This window comes from Lepidochelys kempii, chromosome 24 (assembly GCF_965140265.1).
Source record: "Lepidochelys kempii isolate rLepKem1 chromosome 24, rLepKem1.hap2, whole genome shotgun sequence".
Lineage (NCBI taxonomy): Eukaryota > Metazoa > Chordata > Testudines > Cheloniidae > Lepidochelys > Lepidochelys kempii.
Genome location: NC_133279.1, coordinates 14,135,914 through 14,155,008, shown reverse-complemented (window position 1 = coordinate 14,155,008; position 19,095 = coordinate 14,135,914). Strand labels below are relative to the sequence as shown.

The 19,095-nt window shown below is 61.7% G+C and overlaps 1 protein-coding gene and 1 non-coding gene across 2 annotated transcripts; one reads left to right on the top strand and one right to left on the bottom strand.

Moving 5' to 3' along the window:
- Positions 1 to 1,661: 1,661 nt before the first annotated feature.
- LOC140903021 (U2 spliceosomal RNA) lies at positions 1,662 to 1,852 on the bottom strand. Its single transcript, XR_012156147.1, has one exon. It is a non-coding gene; the product is annotated as a U2 spliceosomal RNA (small nuclear RNA).
- LOC140902937 (HAUS augmin-like complex subunit 5) lies at positions 1,803 to 18,963 on the top strand. Its single transcript, XM_073323520.1, is given in 20 exon segments — positions 1,803 to 2,587; positions 3,419 to 3,481; positions 3,747 to 3,779; positions 4,096 to 4,132; positions 4,615 to 4,741; positions 5,252 to 5,411; positions 5,764 to 5,839; positions 6,316 to 6,395; positions 6,474 to 6,534; positions 6,809 to 6,936; positions 7,199 to 7,277; positions 7,534 to 7,679; positions 7,959 to 8,121; positions 8,530 to 8,610; positions 8,773 to 8,918; positions 9,804 to 9,918; positions 10,174 to 10,300; positions 10,482 to 10,614; positions 11,039 to 11,153; positions 18,790 to 18,963. Coding segments are annotated over 20 exon segments (2,142 nt in total). The 5' UTR covers positions 1,803 to 2,489.
- Positions 18,964 to 19,095: the final 132 nt, after the last annotated feature.

Here is a 19,095-nt window from a genome sequence, read left to right as displayed (position 1 = left end):
GCAGGGACAACGGGATCATTTGATCTGGCCGCCTGTTTAACACAGGCCATAGAATTTTATCCGTTTTCCCCTGTACGGAGCCAAATAACGTGCTGGACTATGTTGGCGTGCAGGCCTGATGGCTGGAGAGAGGGAGAATACAACACTGCCCTCAGCAGTTTCTTCCTCTAAGGGGGCACCAATGAACATGCCCCAGCTATCAACTCGGTCGCGTGGGAGCCCTGCAGATGTAGGTGCTTGTCTACCTGGGAACAGTTCCTGCCATGGCCAGAGCGGAATAGCTTTGGAAGCGGAGTAGTAATTTTGGGGAATAAAGTTGCTTTTATTTGGAACAGAGTGCCCGTGTCGGAGGGTGACACTGGAAGAGCTACAGCGCAGTGGTTACTCTGCTTCTAGGAGGCCAGTCAATGCCCCCGTGTAGACGAAAGGCGGCAGCCTTCGTGGGTCACAACAGCCAGCTCTGCTCGCTCTCCAGAGCTCACTTCATTTTGGCAGTTCTCTCTCTCTCTCTCCCTCCCTCCCCCGTTGGGGCTGGTTGTGATTTCACAGCTTGGTGGAAAAACAAAAAACTGCAAGGGAGGGGGAAACAACTCTCTCCCTGAGCCCTGGTCTACGCTTCCAATGGATGTTGGTGTAAAATGCATTCCCTGAGTGACACCTTCTATTGACCTAGCCCCATCCCCCCGGCTGTAGACTGGTTTCTCCTAGGGAGATGGCTTGGGCAATGGATTTCTCCCAGCCAGGGGCTCGCGCTCCCAGTGCTGCAGCTGGGCCACTGAAGCATTTAGGGGAGACGCTACCGAGGCGGACGGGAGAAGCTCTTTCAGGGGCATAGGTAGCGTCTCCACAAACCGTTGCCACAAACCAGCCTTTCACAGAAGAAACAAGGAGGAGCCCTTGGGGCACCTTAGAGACGAAAACATTTATTTGGGCATCCGCTTTTGTGGGCTATAACTCACTTCATCAGATGCATGGAGTGAAAGGTACAGTAAGCGGGTATAAATATACAGCACATGAGAAGATGGGAGTTGCCTTACCAAGGGGGGGGGGGGCGGGTCAGGGCTCAGGAGGCCACTTCCCAACAGTTGACAAGCAGGTGTGACTATCAACAGAGGGGAAATTTACTTGTTGTAGTGACCCAGCCGCTCCCAGTCTCTATTCAGGCCTCCTTTGATGGCGTCAAATGGAACCAGAAGTTAAACAGGAGTGTTTTGAACTTCTGTTACAGAGGATGGGGGCCCTTGCGTGCTGGGAGCAGTTCCACACCTACTGCCTTCACTTGAGCTTACAAATCAAAACACATGGACCAGCTGTTGGGTGGGGAGAAGAATACACCCTGGCTATCCGCTCATCAGGCGGTTATTTTTTTTTTCTACTATTGAAGGTCACGTGTCTATAAAGAAGTATCTGCCTGATAAACCCCTATTCACGCCTCCTCCTGCTAAAGGCACTCACCGCGCAAAGCAGAGTCCCGGCTTTTTAACTACGTCTCCAGTCACACAAAAAGCTCTCCTCGCCCGGCTCCCAGGATTACAACAGACCCTCAACGCAACCGACCCCCCCACCGCTCCCCACGAGCAAACTAAAGAGTTGAACGCCTGGGGATTAGAAAAGAAAGAGAGCGATTGAGTCTGTTTTTGAACCACGATAATGTCCCCGAGGGGAGGTGCACCGTTCCCGGAAGTACTGCAATACCGGGTCGATGCGCGGAGTGGACGGAGCAAGCTCCTATTCCATCTCCCTGTTCCAAAAATCCATTTAATACATAGTCCTCGGATAGAGGACGTATCAGATATTAAACTGATAAGAACAGATACTACACTTGATCTTAGCCAAAAGGCCGAGAAGCGATACCCTGCCGCTGAGCTGCTCTGCGGCCCACCCGTTCCCACCGCTCTCCACGCCACGGTGACCGCTGCCGCTGAGCGGCCCTAGCGCCACAGCCATGCTCCGACCACTTCCACTCTGCTCCGACTGCCTTTGCCTTCCCGCTCCATGTTCACCAGTCAGAGCCAACCGCCTCCGGCCGGAAAGTTCAGCTTCAAAACTGCTCCATTCCCCCAGCTCGTTCGCGGTCGCCTTGTCACTCGTTTCTCTGCCCGGAAGATTCTCTCTATTTGCATGAAGCCGGCCCCTTCGCTGCAGCGTGCTGACGGCACCGGCTTGCTCACCCTGGCCTCGCGGCCCCGCTCGCGCCCCCTGCAGCACGCGCGACTCAAGCACTTTTTTTTTTTTACCTTCCCCGCGGGAATTCAGTGCGCAGGGCACATGAGCTGCGCCTCTCTTCGTCCTGCCGGAAGCCTGCAGGTGGCGCTGTTACACACCGGGGAGGGGCCACCCTGGGGCCTGTGCTGGGACCCGCACCTGAAGGGGGGAACAGCAAATTGCGGCTGCCGGCAGGCCCCGCCCCCCAGCAGCGGCAGGCCCCGCCCCCCAGCTCCCGGCGGGCCTTGCGGCAGCGGCCGGCGCCTCGGTGCTCGGGTCCCGGCATGGAGCGGGGCGGGCTCGCGCTGGAGCTGAAGCTCTGGGCGGCCCGGGAGATGGGGCTGCCCCCCGGGAAGGTGCCCCCCGACGGGGCCTTCCGCCGGTGAGAGCCCCGGGCCCCCAGCGCGGGGACCCCCCCTCGGACCATCCCCCCCGGCGCGGGGCCCCCCCGTCTCCCACCCCCCCGGACCATCCCCCCCAGCGCGGGGACCCCCCCCCGTCTCCCGCTCCCCCGGACCATCCCCCCCAGCGCGGGGACCCCCCCCCGTCTCCCACCCCCCCGGACCATCCCCCCCAGCGCGGGGACCCCCCCCGGCTCCCGCCCCCCCGGCTCGGGCCCCCCGGCTCCTTCCCCCCCCCCGCATGCTCCCGGTCTCCTTTTGTTCCGCGAGTTCCCGTTTCCCTCCTTGTCCGCGGGCTCCTGCGGCTCTCCCCCCCCCGGCCACCTTTCCCCTGCTCCTTCGGGGTCCCCGCTGCGGGGGCGGCCTCCCTCTCTCCTCGCGTCCTGCCCCCCGGTCCTCCTCCCCCCTTTGCCCCCCCCTTGCCTCCTCTGCTCCTTGGTACCTTCCTGCCCCAGCCCCCAGCCCTCCAACTTCTTCCCCATGGGTTCCCTGACTGCCCTACTGCCCCCACATCCCCATTCACTGCCCCTTGATTATATCCCTCCCAGCTGTGGGGCCAGAGGCGCCCCCCACACACACACTCCGCTCTCCCCGATAAAAGGGCCTCCCAGCCCCCTGCCAGGTTACCCCCGAGCCCTGTGAGGTTACCTGGATGAGCCCGGTGGGGGGAGGGAAGGAAAAGGGGGTATCCAGCCCTGGGGCAGGGACGTGGGGGGGGGGTATACGGCCCTCAACCAAGGGCCACCCATGCTCCTCGTAGGGGTTTCCGGTCGCGTCCCCGTGGGGCTGATGCTGTTGCTCTGTATCCCCAGGATGTGCTCAGGCCAGTGTGCGGAGATCTGGAGATACGTCACCCGGCACGTGCACCACCAGAGGTGAGAGGAATGGGGTGCGGCGCCTTTCCCCTCAAAGGGCCGCTGGCTCCCACCCGGCCCCAGGGCGGGGGACTGGCTGGCTCAGGGGGGCAGCAGCGGGGAATCGGACATGGGGCCTTCTGCTTTTCAGGTCTCCTCCCAGAGCCAGGGGTAGAACCCAGGAGTCCTGGCTCCCGTCGTCCTCTGCTCTAACCACTGGACCCCCTCCCTTCCCAGAGCCATTGCTGCTTCTGCAGTAGATTCACCCCTCTCTCTTTCCTCACAGGAATGTGAAGAAGATCCGAGGGAACTTGCTGTGGTATCCTTTCCTCGTTCCCCTTTGCCGTGGGGGCTTGTTACTATGGGCAGCTTTTTCACCAAGGGGCCCATCCAGCCCAGTGTCCTGCCCCGTCCCTGCCTAGACCAAGCCCCTGGGCCCATCCAGCCCGGTGTCCCCTATGCCCTATAGGAGCGGGTTTAATTTCCTTGCCGACCCTTGGCTGGCGTCTGTCTCCTGGCCTTGGACCTCGAAGCCTGCTGGCTCCGAGCTCTCCCTGACGTCTGTGTGTCTGTCCGTCTGTCCAGGCCTCTGTCACTCTCTACGTTCAGCCTCCTTTACTCAGACCTTGCGTCAGGTACCAGCATCTGGAGGAGGCAGAGGTGAGGGGGCCGGTGGAGACTGCTGGGTGGATAGCGGCGTGTGGGTGAGGGCTGTGGGTGGGATGGGACGGGACGGGTGTTGTGGATGGGATTGGGTGTTGCTGTGGTGGGTGGGGGAGTCGGTAGGGGATGGTAATCTGGACTTGGAGGAGCGGGGAAGGGGATCGGGGTGCTGTGGGATGGGATAGAGTGTGTCAGGGTAGGGATGGGGTCGTGGGGCAAGGTGAGGATCAGGTGGTGCTGCGGGGTGGAATAGGGTGGGAGCAGTGGGTGGGAAGTGAGTCGGGGTGGGATCGTGGTGCAGAGGGGTCCTATGGCATGGGATAGGGTGGGGGAGAGTGGGTGCCTTGTTGCTGAGCTGTGGATCTGGGAGATATGGGGAGGGTGGGGGATTGGGATTGGGGTGCTGCAGGGTGGAACAGGGGCCTTGCCGTGGGGTGAGCAGGATGCCTGGGTCTACAGCCGTCGGTGTCTCCCCCTCCCCACGGGGAAAGCCCAGTGGGTCGGAAGCAGAGCAGGAGCGGCGCCAGCAGCTTGCCCAGGGCGTGGCCCGCCTGCGTGGGGAGCTGCAGCAGCTGGACCTGCAGATAGAGACAGCCCAGCGCGAGGTCATGGCTGACGGTAAGGGGGGAGCCCCAAGGATCTGGGAGGCGGCGTAGTCTGTGCCTCCAGCGCTCTACCCCAGGCCATTGCTCTGGGGGTGGAGGGCACAAAGTCCACCCCAGTCCTCCCATCTGTTCTCCCCCAACACCCAGTGGGATCGTCCCCCTGCAGCCCAAATCCATTTCCCCCCATTTCTTCGTGGGGGGCGGGGCAGGATTGTTCCCCTGCCCCGCCGTCCTTGGGGGTAGCATCTCCCCACGTGGTCTCTTCCCCATCCGCAAGGTTCCCGTGGTCCCTGGGGCTGCTGATTTTCCCCCTATGGTCCCTCCCCAGACAATCACCTGTGGGGTTCACACCCGTCACCTCAGGACTCCTGGGTTCTGGGAGCGAGGCAGGGGAGTGGGAGAGGCTGGGAGCCAGGACTCCTGGGTTCTATCTCCAGCTCTGGGAGGGGAGTGGGGCCTTGTAGTTAGCGTCTGGGGCTTGGGGTGGGGTTTCCCTGATGGTCTTTCTGCTCCCACCCCGCAGAGGTCTCCCTGGAGGCGGCCCAGGAGCGGATCCGTGACGCCCAGCGCCACTCCCTGCTGCTCAAGGCCTATGCGGCCCGCCTGGCCGAGGAACGCCAGCAGCTGCAGGGCAGCGTAGCACAGCTGAGGGGGCGGCTGGAGCAGCTGAAGGACATCAGCAGGTGTGTGGGGGGTGGTTCCGTCCTTAGCGTGGGGTCCCCACTGCTCCTGGTCGCGTCCCCCGGAATCCTTTGCTTCTGAAGCACTATCCGGTGGACATCTCTGCTGGGCAGTAGCTCCCAGAATCTTTTGCTCCTTGGTAGGGGGTCCCATGGCAGGTGGCATTAGGGATTGGGCATTGCCTATCCTGGGTAGCATCTCTCAGTATCCTTTGCTCCATGGCAGGGTCCCGCTGGGGATGGGGATGGGGGGGGGGGTGTCCTGAACTGTGCTCCCCCTTCCTCTCCCGCCCCTCTCCCTCCTCCCCCCGCAACCCCCCCCGCCAATTTTCACAGCCTCCTCTGGTCTCTGCAGAAAGGCCAAGGTGGAGCTGACGGTGGGAGGGAAGCTGCCTGCCCTCGGATTTGCTGGCTTGGAGCCTGAAGTACTGGTGAGTTGGGGAGAGGATAGTGGGTAGATCCTGGGCGGGGGGAGTGGAATTTGAGAATCCTGCTCCCCTCTGCTAGTTGGGGGTGGTGATCTGGGGATCCCAGTCCTGGATCTCATGGGGGGGAATCTGGAGATGCCAAGGCAGGCTCTAGTGGCTAGTGACAAGGGGTACCCGGTAATCTGAGCCCTGTGAATGCCAGCATGGGGCTCTGGTGATCTCCCTGTGGGATTTGGCGATGGGGTTTGGTTGGGAAGGAGGAGGGAATCGGACTGAGCCTGGTGCCGAGCCCCGGGGAGAGTCTGTCGGGCCATTGGCAATCAGGTCTTGGGATCCTGAGGGATCTCCCTGAACCTGGTGCCTGGATCCCAGTAAGGGGGGAGGATCCAGTAGTTCCTGGTGATCTGCAGCTTTCTTGAGGGCCGTCGTGTCTTCTCCACCCCGGTAACCCGTCCGCGTGTCTGTCCCTGTCTCCGCAGCGGGACGTGCGGACGGCCTGCCAGCTGCGCTTCCACTTCCTGAAGTCACTCTTCGAGCACAGCACATCTGGGGCCGTCCCGTAAGACCCTGTGAGCTCCCCTGCCCTCTCCTTCCCCCGTGCTCTGTTTCTGACCCGCCTCGTGTGTCTCTCTCTTAGCAGCAGGACAAGCGAGGAGCTGCTGGACGCGTCCTACCAGCACTGGCTGAGCACGGTGGAGGTAACGGGCGGGGGGAGGGAGGAGCAATGGGGTAGGGACCCTGGGGACGGCTCGCCTGCTACAGAGATGCAGCCACCTCTGGGAGGGGCAGCTGGGCGCCCCTTAGCGCCGGGCTGGGGCATTGAGGCAGCCCTGACTGCCAGGGGAGAGCCCCCTGCCCTGCTCCCTGCAGCGCAGCGCCCTCTAGCCCCGTATGGGGCATTGGAGCCAGCCGTGAGGGAAGGTACAGCGTCCCTGGCCCACTGTGGCTCATCCCACCTCTCTGCCCACGCAGGCCATCGTGGGTTCCCACCCTCCCAACCATGTCCTGGCAGCCCTGGAGCACCTGGCCCTGGAGAACACCCTGCAGATGCAGGAGCTCACCAGCCGCATTGACATTCCCCGCGACGTAGAGGCCCTCAAGTGGGTACCGCTAAGGGGCTGACAGTGTGGGGGTGTGGTGCTGTACGGAGCTATCGCCCCCCAGTGGTGGTGGCTTGTACTTGGGGGTGGGGGCAGAGTCAGAGCTCGAGAGAGAGGGGTGCTGTGGGTCTTTGGCCCCCTGGTGGTGTCAGCTTGTACTGCAGGGGGCAGAGTCGGGGCTCTGGGGCCTGTCACCCCAGTGGTGCTGCAGTGACCCATGGCAGCAATGCTGGGACCTGTATCTCTGCCCTCTGACCTGCAGGTTCCGCTACGAGAGCTCCCGTCTGGAAGACCTGGCGGGGCCACCAGCAGCCCTGCCCTCAGTCCGGGGCCTCATACAGGTGAGTGGGGGCATGGGGAGGGGCAGGCAGGGCCGCATGTGGGGGCTGGGCAGTGCCAGTGGCTAGGATATATAGCCGGGGGGAGGGGGCCACATCTGGGGCTCCTGGGGTCTGGGATATATCAGGGGGAAGGGGCTGTATCTCAGTGCTGGGGGGTCCCAGGGACAACAGGGCCCATATCTCCAGCTGGGTTATAGTGGGGGGAGGGGGCAGAGTCCCCTGGCCCCTCCTTACCTGCTCCCTCCCCCGGCTGCAGGAAGGCTGGAGCAGGTGTGAGGAGCTGTGGGTGCAGCAGCTCCCCCTACAGGCCCGGAAGCAGCGCAGCACGGCCCAGCTGGCCTCCCTCCTGCAGGAGATGCACTGGCTGGTGGCGGACGGCTCGGAGCACGCGATCCTCACCAGGTAGCTGCCGCAGGCTCTGGGAGACACCCCGCCCCCTGGACTCAGCCCTGCACAGTTCGTGACCACCCACCGCTGGGAGACCGCTCCCTGCTGGCGGGACTTCCCACCCCAGGGGTACCCCGGCTCTGTCAGGGCCCCCTGGAGCACGCTCCCTGCTGGGGAGACTTCCCTGTCCTGTGGGGTCCCCCTGCGCTCTTGGGGCCCTGTGGTGAGCACCCCCTGCTGGGGAGACTCCCCCCCACCCCCCCACTGAACTGGCCTGTCCCGCCCGGCCCCCAGGGCGGTGCTGGAGCTGGCGCTGCGGGCTGTGCGGCTGGCAGGGCTGCGGGATGGGCTGCGTTGAGGCTGCCAGGAACTGGAGCAGGAGGCAAGTGCCCGCCATGCGGAGCTGCAGGCCTTGCAGAGCAAGCGTCAGCGCATCCTGGACTTCCGCCACCTGGTGGTGAGTGCGGGAAGCGTGGGGGGGGAATCTGGGGGCCAGAACAGGGCAACCTCTGGACGTGGGACCTGCCTGGGGGGTGGGGAGGCAGTAGGGCACACAGGAGGATGAGGTGGGGTTGGCTGGGAGGGTGCCTGTGGGTGGTGGGTTCCTAGAGGGGGATCCACAGGGTACCTGGCTGGCCTGGGGGGAAGGAAGTAGAGGGGGTGCATATGGGTTTGGGGATGATAGGGGGGAGGGGAGGCAGGGAAAGGAAGGAGTGATCAAGTTGGGGGTCGGGGGGGTTCCTTCTATGGGAAAGGGAGCGATTGCAGGGTTGAATATGGGGTGCCTTGCTGCCCCAGGGGGAGCAGGGACACTGTCTTGAAGCATCCCCAGGACTGACACTTTCTCTCCCTCCTTCCCCCCCAGTGCGAAAAGCAGCAGCACGTCCGGGCGCTGATCAAAGGCACCTCCTACATCAATTGCCAGCTCCGCAAGGGCCAGGCCGAGGTGAGACACCCTCCCATGCCATGGGGCGGGATCAAGGGGCACTGACAGAGGATGGGGGAGTCCAGGGCTGGGATACCAGGAGGCTGTGGGTCGGGCCTGAGGGGCACCGGCAGGGCGGGGCACCAGCATGATCTCCCCCAAACCCCGCTCTCTCTCTCTCAGGTCCAGGCCTTTGTGCAGAGGAAGCTGCTGGGCCCGGAACAGGACGTGACCCTGGAGTCGCAGCGGCTGCACGGGGGGGTGGAGCGCGAGGTCCGGCAGCTGGGGGCCATCGCCCTCCCCTGCCTGCTGCACCGCAGCCTCCCTGGGTGAGTCTCCCCCCACCCTCCTGCTCTGTCTGATTGCTCTCCCCCACAGCGAGCAGGGTCCTGGGGCCAACTGTCCCCTCTTGGGCTGCCCCAGGGGCTGGGTCCCCATATGGGGGGGGTGCCCCTTGGCCTTGGGGGTGTACCTGTGCTCCCCCTCCTGCACTACTGGACTTGGGGTATGCAGGATTCCTGGGATTTTCTCCCCCCCTTCCCTCCCCACCTGTGTCCCACTGAAACGGGGCTGAGACCCACCTTGGGAAAAGCACCCTGAGATCTGCCGGTTGGAGGGAGGGAGGGAGATGCCCGCAGAGCAGTACTGGTACTCTGCTCCTCTGCCCCAAGCTGGGGGCGCTGGTCCTCTGGGAGTACTTAGGCAGTGGGATTAATGCTGCAGTCGGGGCACGGAGACAAGCAGGAGCGTTGGTGCTGGGGAATACTAATGAAAACCCCGTATTCTCTGGGCGGAGAGCTAATACCCTGAGAATAGGGCAGGGGCTTTAATACTCTGGTGGGAGCATGAATACTCTTTCCGGGGGCGGGGGGAGGGTAATGCTCTGAGAGCCTTGGTACCCCAGATCTGTGGTAAGAGGATTAATACTTTCTGGGCTGATAATGCTCTAGGAGCGTCGGTAGCCTATAGCGGTGAGAGGAGCATTGATACTCTCTGGGGTATTAATACTCTGGGAACACTGGTACCTGCTCTCCCAGGGGCACCAATGCTGTACTATGCCGGCAGGCTGCTGTGAGGACGGGGCCCCGCCAGCCCTTCCTGGGGAGCGGGAGGGATGTGGGCTGGGGTGCCCGGTGGGGATGGGGGATGGCTGAGGGTGAGGGGTTCAGGGGCTGATCCTCAGCTGCCCTGACCCGGTCGTCCCCCTCCTCCAGGTCCCAGCAGGTCCAGGCCCACGAGCTCTCCATCCATCGGCTGGACCGGGCGGGGCTCGCCCAGCACCGGGCCTTCCTCACTGTTTGCCAGGCTGCCGGCTTCCCTCTCTACAAGGTGAGACGCACACTTGGTGGAGCAATGGGGCAGGGAGCAGGAATGTCTCCCCACAGGGTGGGAGTGAACCCCTCCTCTGAGACCCTCTTCTGGGGAGAGATGGGATGGGGGGCCCCAGGGAGGGGGTGGGGCAGGAGCATCCCCCAAGTTTATTCTGCATTAAACCTCCTCACGGCCCCCTGGGGGGTGATCTTGGGGGAGAGGGGGCAGGCCCTGTCTCCCCTCACTCCCTGTGTCTATCTGTCTCTGCCCCAGGCCCCGGAGCACCTCTTGCCCCACATGGCTGAGCTGAAGAAGGAGCTGCTGGCCCTGCGTGCCCAGCTGAGTTACAAGAGCCAGGCGCTAGCCAGCCTGCAGCAGCGCCAGGGGACCGATGTGCAAGGTGAGCTCTCCCCATGGCTCCAGGGGGGCGACCCCCAGCCTGCGGCCCCTTCCCAGGGTCTGCGAGGGGCACCCTCCTGGCACACGAGCCGGCCTGAAAGGTGGCAGGACCATGGCATCCGCTCAGCACCCCCCCCCCAGCCATAACTCCTCTGGGCCTCACCAATGTCTCCTTCCCCCAGTCCTGCTGCAGGCCCTGCGGGACCACGACCGGGAGCAGGCCGGAGCCCTGGGGCCGCGGATCCAGCTGGTGACCGAGCAGTGCGAGCGCCACATGGAGCGCTGGCCCGAGGTGCAGGCCACGATCGACGCCTGGTGAGGAGCCCCCGCCCACCTGGTTTATGGGACGCCTTGTTCTCCAGAGGGGGGAGGCCCTGCCCATCCTGTGCTGGGAGGGGGTCCAGGGTTGGTTCTCTCCTGCCAGGGGTGGGGTGGGGGCTGTGAGGAAGAAGGGGGCTTGCCCAAGTGGAGGGGGGGCACAGGAGGGACTGATGGGGGGGAGGTTGGATGCTGGGGTGGGAAGGAAGGGGGTGGTCTGGTGCCTCTGGAGAATGGGCGTACCTAGGGAGTGGCCGGGGGGGGGGCATATGCCATAAGGGATGATGTGAGGGGGGACAGATTTTGAGAGTGGACGTGGTGGTGTCTGCTGGGGGGGGAACTGGGGCGGGAAGGAGCCATCTCACCTGCTGCTCACCTGCTGCTCACCTGCTGCCCTCTCTCTCCCTGTCCCTGTGTTCAGGTGGGAGCAGCCGGGGCAGTTCTCCCTGCTGACGGAGCCTAACCCAGCTGTCCCCTCTTCCGCAAGGTGGGGGGTCAGTGTAAGGGGGGGTGACCCAGATGCTGGTGGTGGGAGGGTTGGTGGGGCTGAGTGGAGGTGGGGGAGCAGTGTCAGGTGTGGGGGGGATCCCACGTGGGTTTTGTGGCGTTCTGTAATTCCCATTGTTCTGAATAAACTGACTAATGCGCATTCAGGTCTATGGCAGGGACTGGGACATGAGGCCTTTCCCCTCTGGGGGACGCCAGCTCCGACCTGCCCCAGGGCAGGGACTGGCAGGCTCAGGTGGGTGGGGAATGGTCCCCTGCTAGGGGGCACCAGCTCTATCGGGCTGCTCCAGGCTGGCTTGGCCTGTGGTTCTGCCTGGACCATCCCACCCTCCCTTGTGCCCTGCCCTAGGGGCCAGTAAAGACGGCCCTGTCCCGGGCACCTGAGCCCAGGGGTTAATTCCTGTGCTGAGGTAGCAACAGCCCCTCAGATCCCACCCCTGAGCTCGCCGCCCTGGCTGGGGCCATCCCCTCCTTGCAGAACCACCTCTGAAGCCTTTGGGGGGGTTTGGGGGCAACTTTGTCCTTATTCCTCTTCCATGGAGAAACTGAGGGATGGAACAGGAAGAGGTGAGTGGCCTAAACCCAGGAGCCCTGGCTCCCACACTCACCCCCTCCCCCTTCCTGTTGGAAATCAAGTGGAGGGATGCTTTGCTGGGGGGGGACACCCCCAGCTAGGAAGTGGGGGTAGACAGCACCTATCGGTGGGGGGCAGGAGGCCCCTCTCAGGGCACCACCCCAAAAAACCCCCACAGCACCCTGCAAATCAAACAATCCCCCTGGACACAGCCAAGATGCTGCTGGCCAGGGAGCCAACAAGCCCCCGCTGTTATTGCCAAGGCTGCTAATTCCCCACAGCCCGCTGGTTGAAACATCCTCTTACCGGACTGTGCTTAACGTGGCCACAGAACCAAGTGCGGAGGATTGAGCAATCTCTGGGTGCAGTAGCTTTTGTCCAGCAGGCCCAGACCTTCCCAAGCTTTTTGGTGCCTCGCTGCCACTGATTTCCAGGAATGATGGTGGATTAATCTTCATAGCCCTTGTGATTTCCTTGCTGGCTCTGGGACCCCCCCCTTTTGCTCCCTGCTGTACAAACAGGCTTTAAGCCCCGGCTTTCTCTACTGAGGAACAAATGTAGTAGCCCAGCACGATTGCAAAGCGTTAGAATCTTGGAGATGATCAAAGTGGCTCTGAGCCCGAGAAACGTCTTCCCTGCCCCTCCTCTAAGTATCGAAGGCCGCCCCCAAAATCCAACTGGGTCTTGGCCACGGATCTTGTTCCCTTGATGCCAGCGGGTTTTTGGTTTGATGCAGGTTCCCAGCTTCCCCGGGCCAGCCGTGGTCCTGTCAGTGGAGCTGCTGGGTAACCCATAATATGCTCGTGGGGCGCGTTTAATCCACTTGGTGGTCAGGAGGGAAACCTGCCCCTAAATCTGTGCACAAGGAGAACCCACTTGGCTGGGAAGGGAGAGAGGAAAAAGAGCAAGTGAAAAAAAATAACCAGCGAGAGAGAAAAGAGTGTGAAAGGCAAAGAAAGAAATAAAGGGAGAGTAAAAACAATAGAAAATGAAGGAAAGAAAGAGCATGAAAGGTAGAGGGGGAAAAAAGCAAGCAAGAACCTGCAAGCTACAGAAGGAAAGGAACAAAAAAGAACAAATGAACAAACAGGAGCGCTAGATAAAGCTAGAATGGGACAGAGACAGAAAGGACAGACTGACCTGTTAAGCAAGGTTCCACCCCAAATTCTCCATGTTGGGGGCACAGGCCCTCCCACTTCCCTTCTGGCTTGAGATCCTTTCTCCCCTGCTTGGGTTGACCATCCATGCTCCCCAATCTCAACCCCCTTCCCATATGCTTGGGAATGGGTAGGGGAAGGCGTCTTCCTTTGCAGGACTTCAGCTGAGCAGTGCCGTGGGTGTCTCTCCCTGTGGCGCTTTGGTTGGGGTTCTTTAAGCTCAGTGACATCGAGTGCGACAAATGAGAAGGAAGAGGAAATTTTTTTGTACCAGAAGGAGGGGGGGGGGTGCACCAGAGAGAGGAACTGAACACAGCGTAGCGCCAACTGGAGCCCAGACACTGGCAGCTGGAGGAACATCTCCAGAACCTACTTTGATTGTTCCGTCCATCGCTGCTCCCCAAGGGGGATGGATAAGTGCCAGGGGGGGGCGGGTGTAGTCGCAAACCACTGCTGCTGGTTTCCTATTGGTGTGACCAATTTTTGCAAAGCTTTTTTCCCCCCCCCCCCTTCTCCCCATCTTCATTTGTCGCTAGGGCTGGGCGGCTTTCTTCACTGCTATTGATGAGGGCAGCGGCACGAGGAGCTCAGGGCGGAGAACCGGGGAACTGTGTCGGGGGGGGGATGTACGGAGGGTCACAGGGATAGAATCCCATTTAGCCCTTGCAGGGCAATGGCGGTGCCATGGCTTTTAGTATTCAGGTCTGTTGATCCGTACACAGCAGCATCTAAAGAGACCGGGGCAGAAGCAGGGCCCCTGTTGTGATGGGGGCTGCACAGACACAAGGACAGTCCCTGCCCCAGCTGAGATCAGGGCCCTGTTGGGCGAGGCGAGAGACAGGCCCTGCCCCAAAGAGTTTACAGTCTCCATACCCAAAAAATGGGAGGAAAAGAGAGGCCCACAGCAGCACTGAGAATAGAACCCAGGAGTCCTGGCTCCTCCTGCTCTAACCAGTAGCCTTCACTCCCCTCCCAGAGCCCAGATAGAACCCAGGCGTCCTGGCTCCCAAAATGGGCAGGAGTGGGGTCTAGTTGTTAGAGGGAGGAAGGGAGGCTGGGTGTCAGGATTCCTGGGTTCCATTCCCAGCTCTGGGGTTAGAGTGGGGTTGGATACTTAGCACAGCTGGGGCTGGGAGCCAGGCTGGGAGGGGCTGGACATCCACCAGACCCCACGCCCTGCCCATGGCTGCAAGGAGAGACACCCCCCACACCCTCCTGGACAGCCCCCTGCTAAGAGGGGCCCAGGGCACCCAGAGAGGGTCAGGATGTGAGATGGGGCTGCAGTGGCAGGAAGGGGGCAGAACTGGGGGCTGGTGCCAGGTCGGGGACAGGCTACACGAGGGAAAAACATGCAGCTTTGTTAAATATTTCCCGTGGCTGGATACAGGTTTTTAGAATGACTTTCGGGAAATATTTTGTTTCCAGACAGACTCCAGATACCAAACGATGGTGCTAAGATGCTCCCCCTGCGCCCCTCACCCATTACCCCAGAGTCCGAGCCTCTTCCCAACCCGCAGGGTAGTTCTCCTCCCAGGCTCCGGCAAGGGCGGGAAGCGCCACCAGCCCCATTTCCTGGATGGAAGAACTGAGGCCCAGAGAGACTGAGTGATGTGCCCGAGGGCACCCGGGAAGTGTGGGGCAGAACAGGGGGCTGGGACAGGATTCTTTTTCTTCAGGAAGTTTCTGCCCTCCTGTCACGGAGTCCCTAGGCGATGCTCTGGAACTGCTCCCCACGAAGCCAGTCAGGACTCTGGGGAAGTCTTTCTGTGAGCAGCCTGTCTGCAGGACACACAGCTCACACAACTTCCACCTTCCTGGGTCTGACCTCGGAGCATTCAGCATCCTCTACCCCTCCGTGCGCTTCCCACAGCGAGTCCGCCCAGGCATGGATGCCCCAGCATCTCTCCTGTTCCTTGGTGGGAGTTACACCAGGCCCTTCCAGTTTCTTGCCCTGGCTTAGGTTGGGGGTGGGTCTCACTGACATCCAGAATTACCTCTGGCCCATCAGGCGGATTCCTACACAATCCCCTTTCAGGCAAACTGACAGATTTCCTAGATAAAAGGTTAGAAGCCTTCTCCTTCCCTTTGCCACACACAAGCTCAGGAATCTTTTCTTTCTTGCTACAGGTTTCCACACCCTTAGTAGGTAACACAATCAAATCACCTTTCTGCTCTCTTTGTGCCCTGGTTAGAGTCTCACTCTGATTAGACAGTTGCTACACCCTTTCCCAGCCACACACTAGCAATGGGCAAAATACAAGCTCCAGAATTGTCTGGTCTCTGGGATTTTGCATAGACACTAACTGGATGCGACCTAGTTACAGGGCCATTCTCCCAAGCAGACACAAACTTAGGACCATTCCCTTCCTGGGCTTCAGTTGAATCCAGACAACTGCACTGCCCTCAACTATCACAGGCTGAAAGGCCCCTTCTGTCTGCTCCACAGACAAAGAAGAGCCGGACACACTTTCTCTTTACCAGACACACAGCTTGGGGTCTCATTCCCCTTGTCCCAGCACACAAGGCTGTCCACAGATAACTGCTTGGAGATCAGGGTAGCTCCCACCATAGGCAAGTCAATACCCCTGACAGACACAGGCACATTTCCTTCACTGTCACACTTCTTGACCCAGGTAACAGGTAAGGTCCAGGGACACTCTCCTAGCCTTCCCACACTGCTGACTAGACACAGCCATCAGCACACAAGGCTGCCTAGGCTCATCCAAACTTTCCTTACCAAGCACCTTGCCACTCCCAACAGATCCCCTGCCCTGCCTGTCTCCCCCCCACTCAGCTGGGGTCTCAGCTCCCACTGTGCTCAGCGCTGTCCCAGTGGGGGTAGGCAGCGAGCTCGCTACTTTCCTCACTGCATCAGAGCTAGCGTGAGCCCCCTCTCCGGTGTGCAAGAGGGCAGGGAGCATCTCTCTGTCCCACCCAGCCCCAGGGGTCTGGTTACGGGCAGGCAGGTATCCTGAACCTAGCACCTCCTCCCCGCTGCCAGCCAGGTCATCTGCATTTTCACTGACCATTTCCCTCTCCGCCGATGGGTTCCCTGGATTCAAATTCAAACACTTGGCCGTTACAGGAGCCAGGCCTGGATCCTGTCCCAAAGAGACACAGTCACCCCACAACAGGGTCTCGCAGCTGGTGTCCCGGAGAACCCCAACGACCAGCCAGCCCCACCCCTCCTGGGTCTGCACAGGGACCTGGGCCATAGGCAGGGCGAGGGGCTTCGTCCCTGGGACCCTCACCCAGCTCACACAGCCCCTCAGCATCTGATGCTGCACCACCAGGGGTCTGACAACAGTTCTCTCTGTCCCAGGATCTCGCCACCCCAGGAATGTCTCCCCATCGACCATCACCTTCCGCTCCCACTGGGGGTCCGAGGGTCCTGACCCCAGGAAACTCCACACAGACATATAGGTTGGGACCAGGGGTGGGAGCCTGCCCACCTCTCCACCCATCTGGCTGACGGAGTCTACGGCCTTGGGACCCAGAAAGGGAGCTAGACACCAGGGCTTTTCCGCAGGGTCCCCCTTGTTCAAATTGCCAGCCTGCTCAAAGGCAGTGAGGTGGGCATCCACATCCCCACCTCCTTAACGAGGGGCAGCAATTTAGTATGGAGGTTCCCTGTGGAACTGGCCCCCCAAGGTCTATCCCCACTCACCCCTGGGAGGTCCCCTAGGCCTCTCCGCTCCACCATCGCCAATTCATGCTGCTGCTGCAGCTCTTTCTCGGGCTCTCGCCGTCTCTCACAGTCCTCTTGCTCTCTCGGACTCAGCTCCAATCCCGTCCGTCTCCAATCCCCCGATGGGGAACCCGATCATGAAGACCCCCGTCTGGTCGGGGACAGGAGTCTTCGGGATGCCTGGCTACCACTCCAGCTGCTCCCAGATCCTGCTGTAGCCCCATTTGGGATCAGGAATCTGTTCCTTAGAGCGGTCGTCATCCTCCAGCTGCACGATGAACTGTGCTTTGGTGAACTTTCCAATGCTCAACCCTCTTTTTGCACAGGGTTACAGTGTCCACAGGCCATCACGCCACTATTCCCAAGTTGTTGTGGACTCACAGTCCTGTGCGCTCTCAGCTCCCCACGGTTTCCAGGGAGAACCCCTAGTGTGCCAGCCCTTCTTGAGGTCATCACCTCTGTGCCATAGTCGAGCTGCAGACTCCTCCGCCCCTGGTACCGCTCGCTGAAATCCCCAGGGGAACCCTGTTACTGCAAAAGTCCTTCTCTCTCCCAGGGCCAAGCCGCAGGCTCCTCCGCCCCTAAGACTGCTCACCGCAGTCCCCAGGGGGACCCCATTACTGCACAGTCTTTCTCGGTGGTCACACACTCCCAGGGGTTAACCGCCCCCCAAAACTGCTCCTCTCTGAGCCTTCAGCACGCCTGATTCTCATCAATCCCCCTTCATTTTACTGCTCCCCAACCACTTACTGCAGGAAGCGCCATCCACGGGGTACAGTAGATCCCACCGCTGCCACCAGTTGTCACGGAGTCCCCGGGAGATGCTCTGGAACTGCTCCCTGCGAAGCCCGTTGGGACTCTGGGGAAGTCTCCTTTCTGTGAGCAGACTGTCTCCAGGACACACAGCTCACACAACTTCCACCTTCCTGGGTCTGACCTCGGAGCATTCAGCATCCTCTGCCCCTCCGTGCGCTTCCCACAGCGAGTCTGCCAAGGCGGATTCCTGCCTCCCAACTCCACGCTCAGACGGGACTCTCAGCCAGCCAGTAAAACAGAAGGTTTATTAGATGACAGGAACATCGTCTCACACAGAGCTTGTAGGGGCAGAGAACAGGACCCCTCAGCTGGGTCCATTTTGGGGGGCAGTGAGCCAGACAACCACGTCTGCCCTTCACTCCATGTCTCCAACCAGCCCCAAACTGAAACTCCCTCCAGCCCCTCCTCCTCTGGGCTTTGCCCCTGTCTCAGGCCAGGAGGGCGCCTGATTCCTTTGTTCTCCAGCCCTTTAGCTCTCACCTTGCAGGGTGGAAGGACCAGGCCATCAGTTGCCAGGAAACAGGGTGTCAGCTATTCTCTGTGTCCAGACCCCTGCACACACCTGCCCTCTAGGGCGCTGCAACGATCATACATACTTAAGAACTGCATAGGGGAAACTGAGGCACCTCCACACTATTCAGAGGAAATAAGAACAGTCCCACTTAGTCACACCTCCTGCCTCCCCACTCTCGCCTGCTCCTGGGCTGCTGGGTAGTGCAGGGGCGGGGCCTCGGGAGAAGGGGCGGTGCAAGGCAGGGGAATCGGGGGGAAAGGGGCAGCGTGGCAGTGGGGACTCGGGAGAAGGGGCGGTGCAGGCGTGGAGATTAGAGGGAAGGGTGAGTGAGGAGGCAGGGACTTGGGGGGAATGGGCAGCGTGGCAGTGGTGACTCAGGGGAAGGGGCGGGGACGGGACTGGGAGAAGAGGCGGTGCAAGGGTGGGAGCTCGGTAGAAGGGGCGGTTCGGGGGCAGGGCCTCGGTAGAAGGGGCGGTGCGAGGGCAGGGCCTCGGTAGAAGGGGCGGTGCGAGGGCAGGGCCTCGGTAGAAGGGGCGAGGCAGGGGCAGGCCCTGGAGGGGTAGGACAATGCGGGAGCAGGGATCGGGGGAAGGGGTGGTGTGAGGCAGGATTTGGGGAAAAGGGGCAGTGTGGGGGCGGAGTCTGGGGGAAAGGGCAATGCGGGGTTGGAGAATTGGGGAAAAAGGGCGGCACCGGGCAGAGCCTTGGGGGAAGGGTCAGTGCAGGGGCGGGGATTCAGGGGGAAGAGGCGGCATGAGGGCAGGAGATCGGGGAGAAAGTGAAGCGCAGGGGGGAACTTGGGAGAAGGGGCGGGGCCTTGAGGGATGAGGAGCGGCAAGGGTGGGGGCTCGGAGGAAGGGGAGCCGCGGAAGGGGGGTGGCCACGTTCCGGCACTGGTGCCCCCCCCACTTTTAGGGACCGGAAATTCCGTCGCCCCTGCGCACCCCGCACCCCCAGAAACTCCCCTCCATGCACAGCCCGGCTCTCGCTGCCGGGCTCCCCGAGCCGAGTGCAGAAGCTGGGGGAGCTCAGGGCAGGGACGGGGCGGTGGCTGGACCAGTGGTGGCCGGAGGCGCCCCCCGGGGCTGAGGCCGAGAGCTGGGCGGGGCCAAGAGGGGCAGGGGGCTGCGGTGGAGCACGGCACCCAGCACGAGGCGGGTCCCCTGTCGGGGGGCGGGGTTATGCAGATCAGCCGCGTCCGGCGGCAGCGGCAAGAGGAGC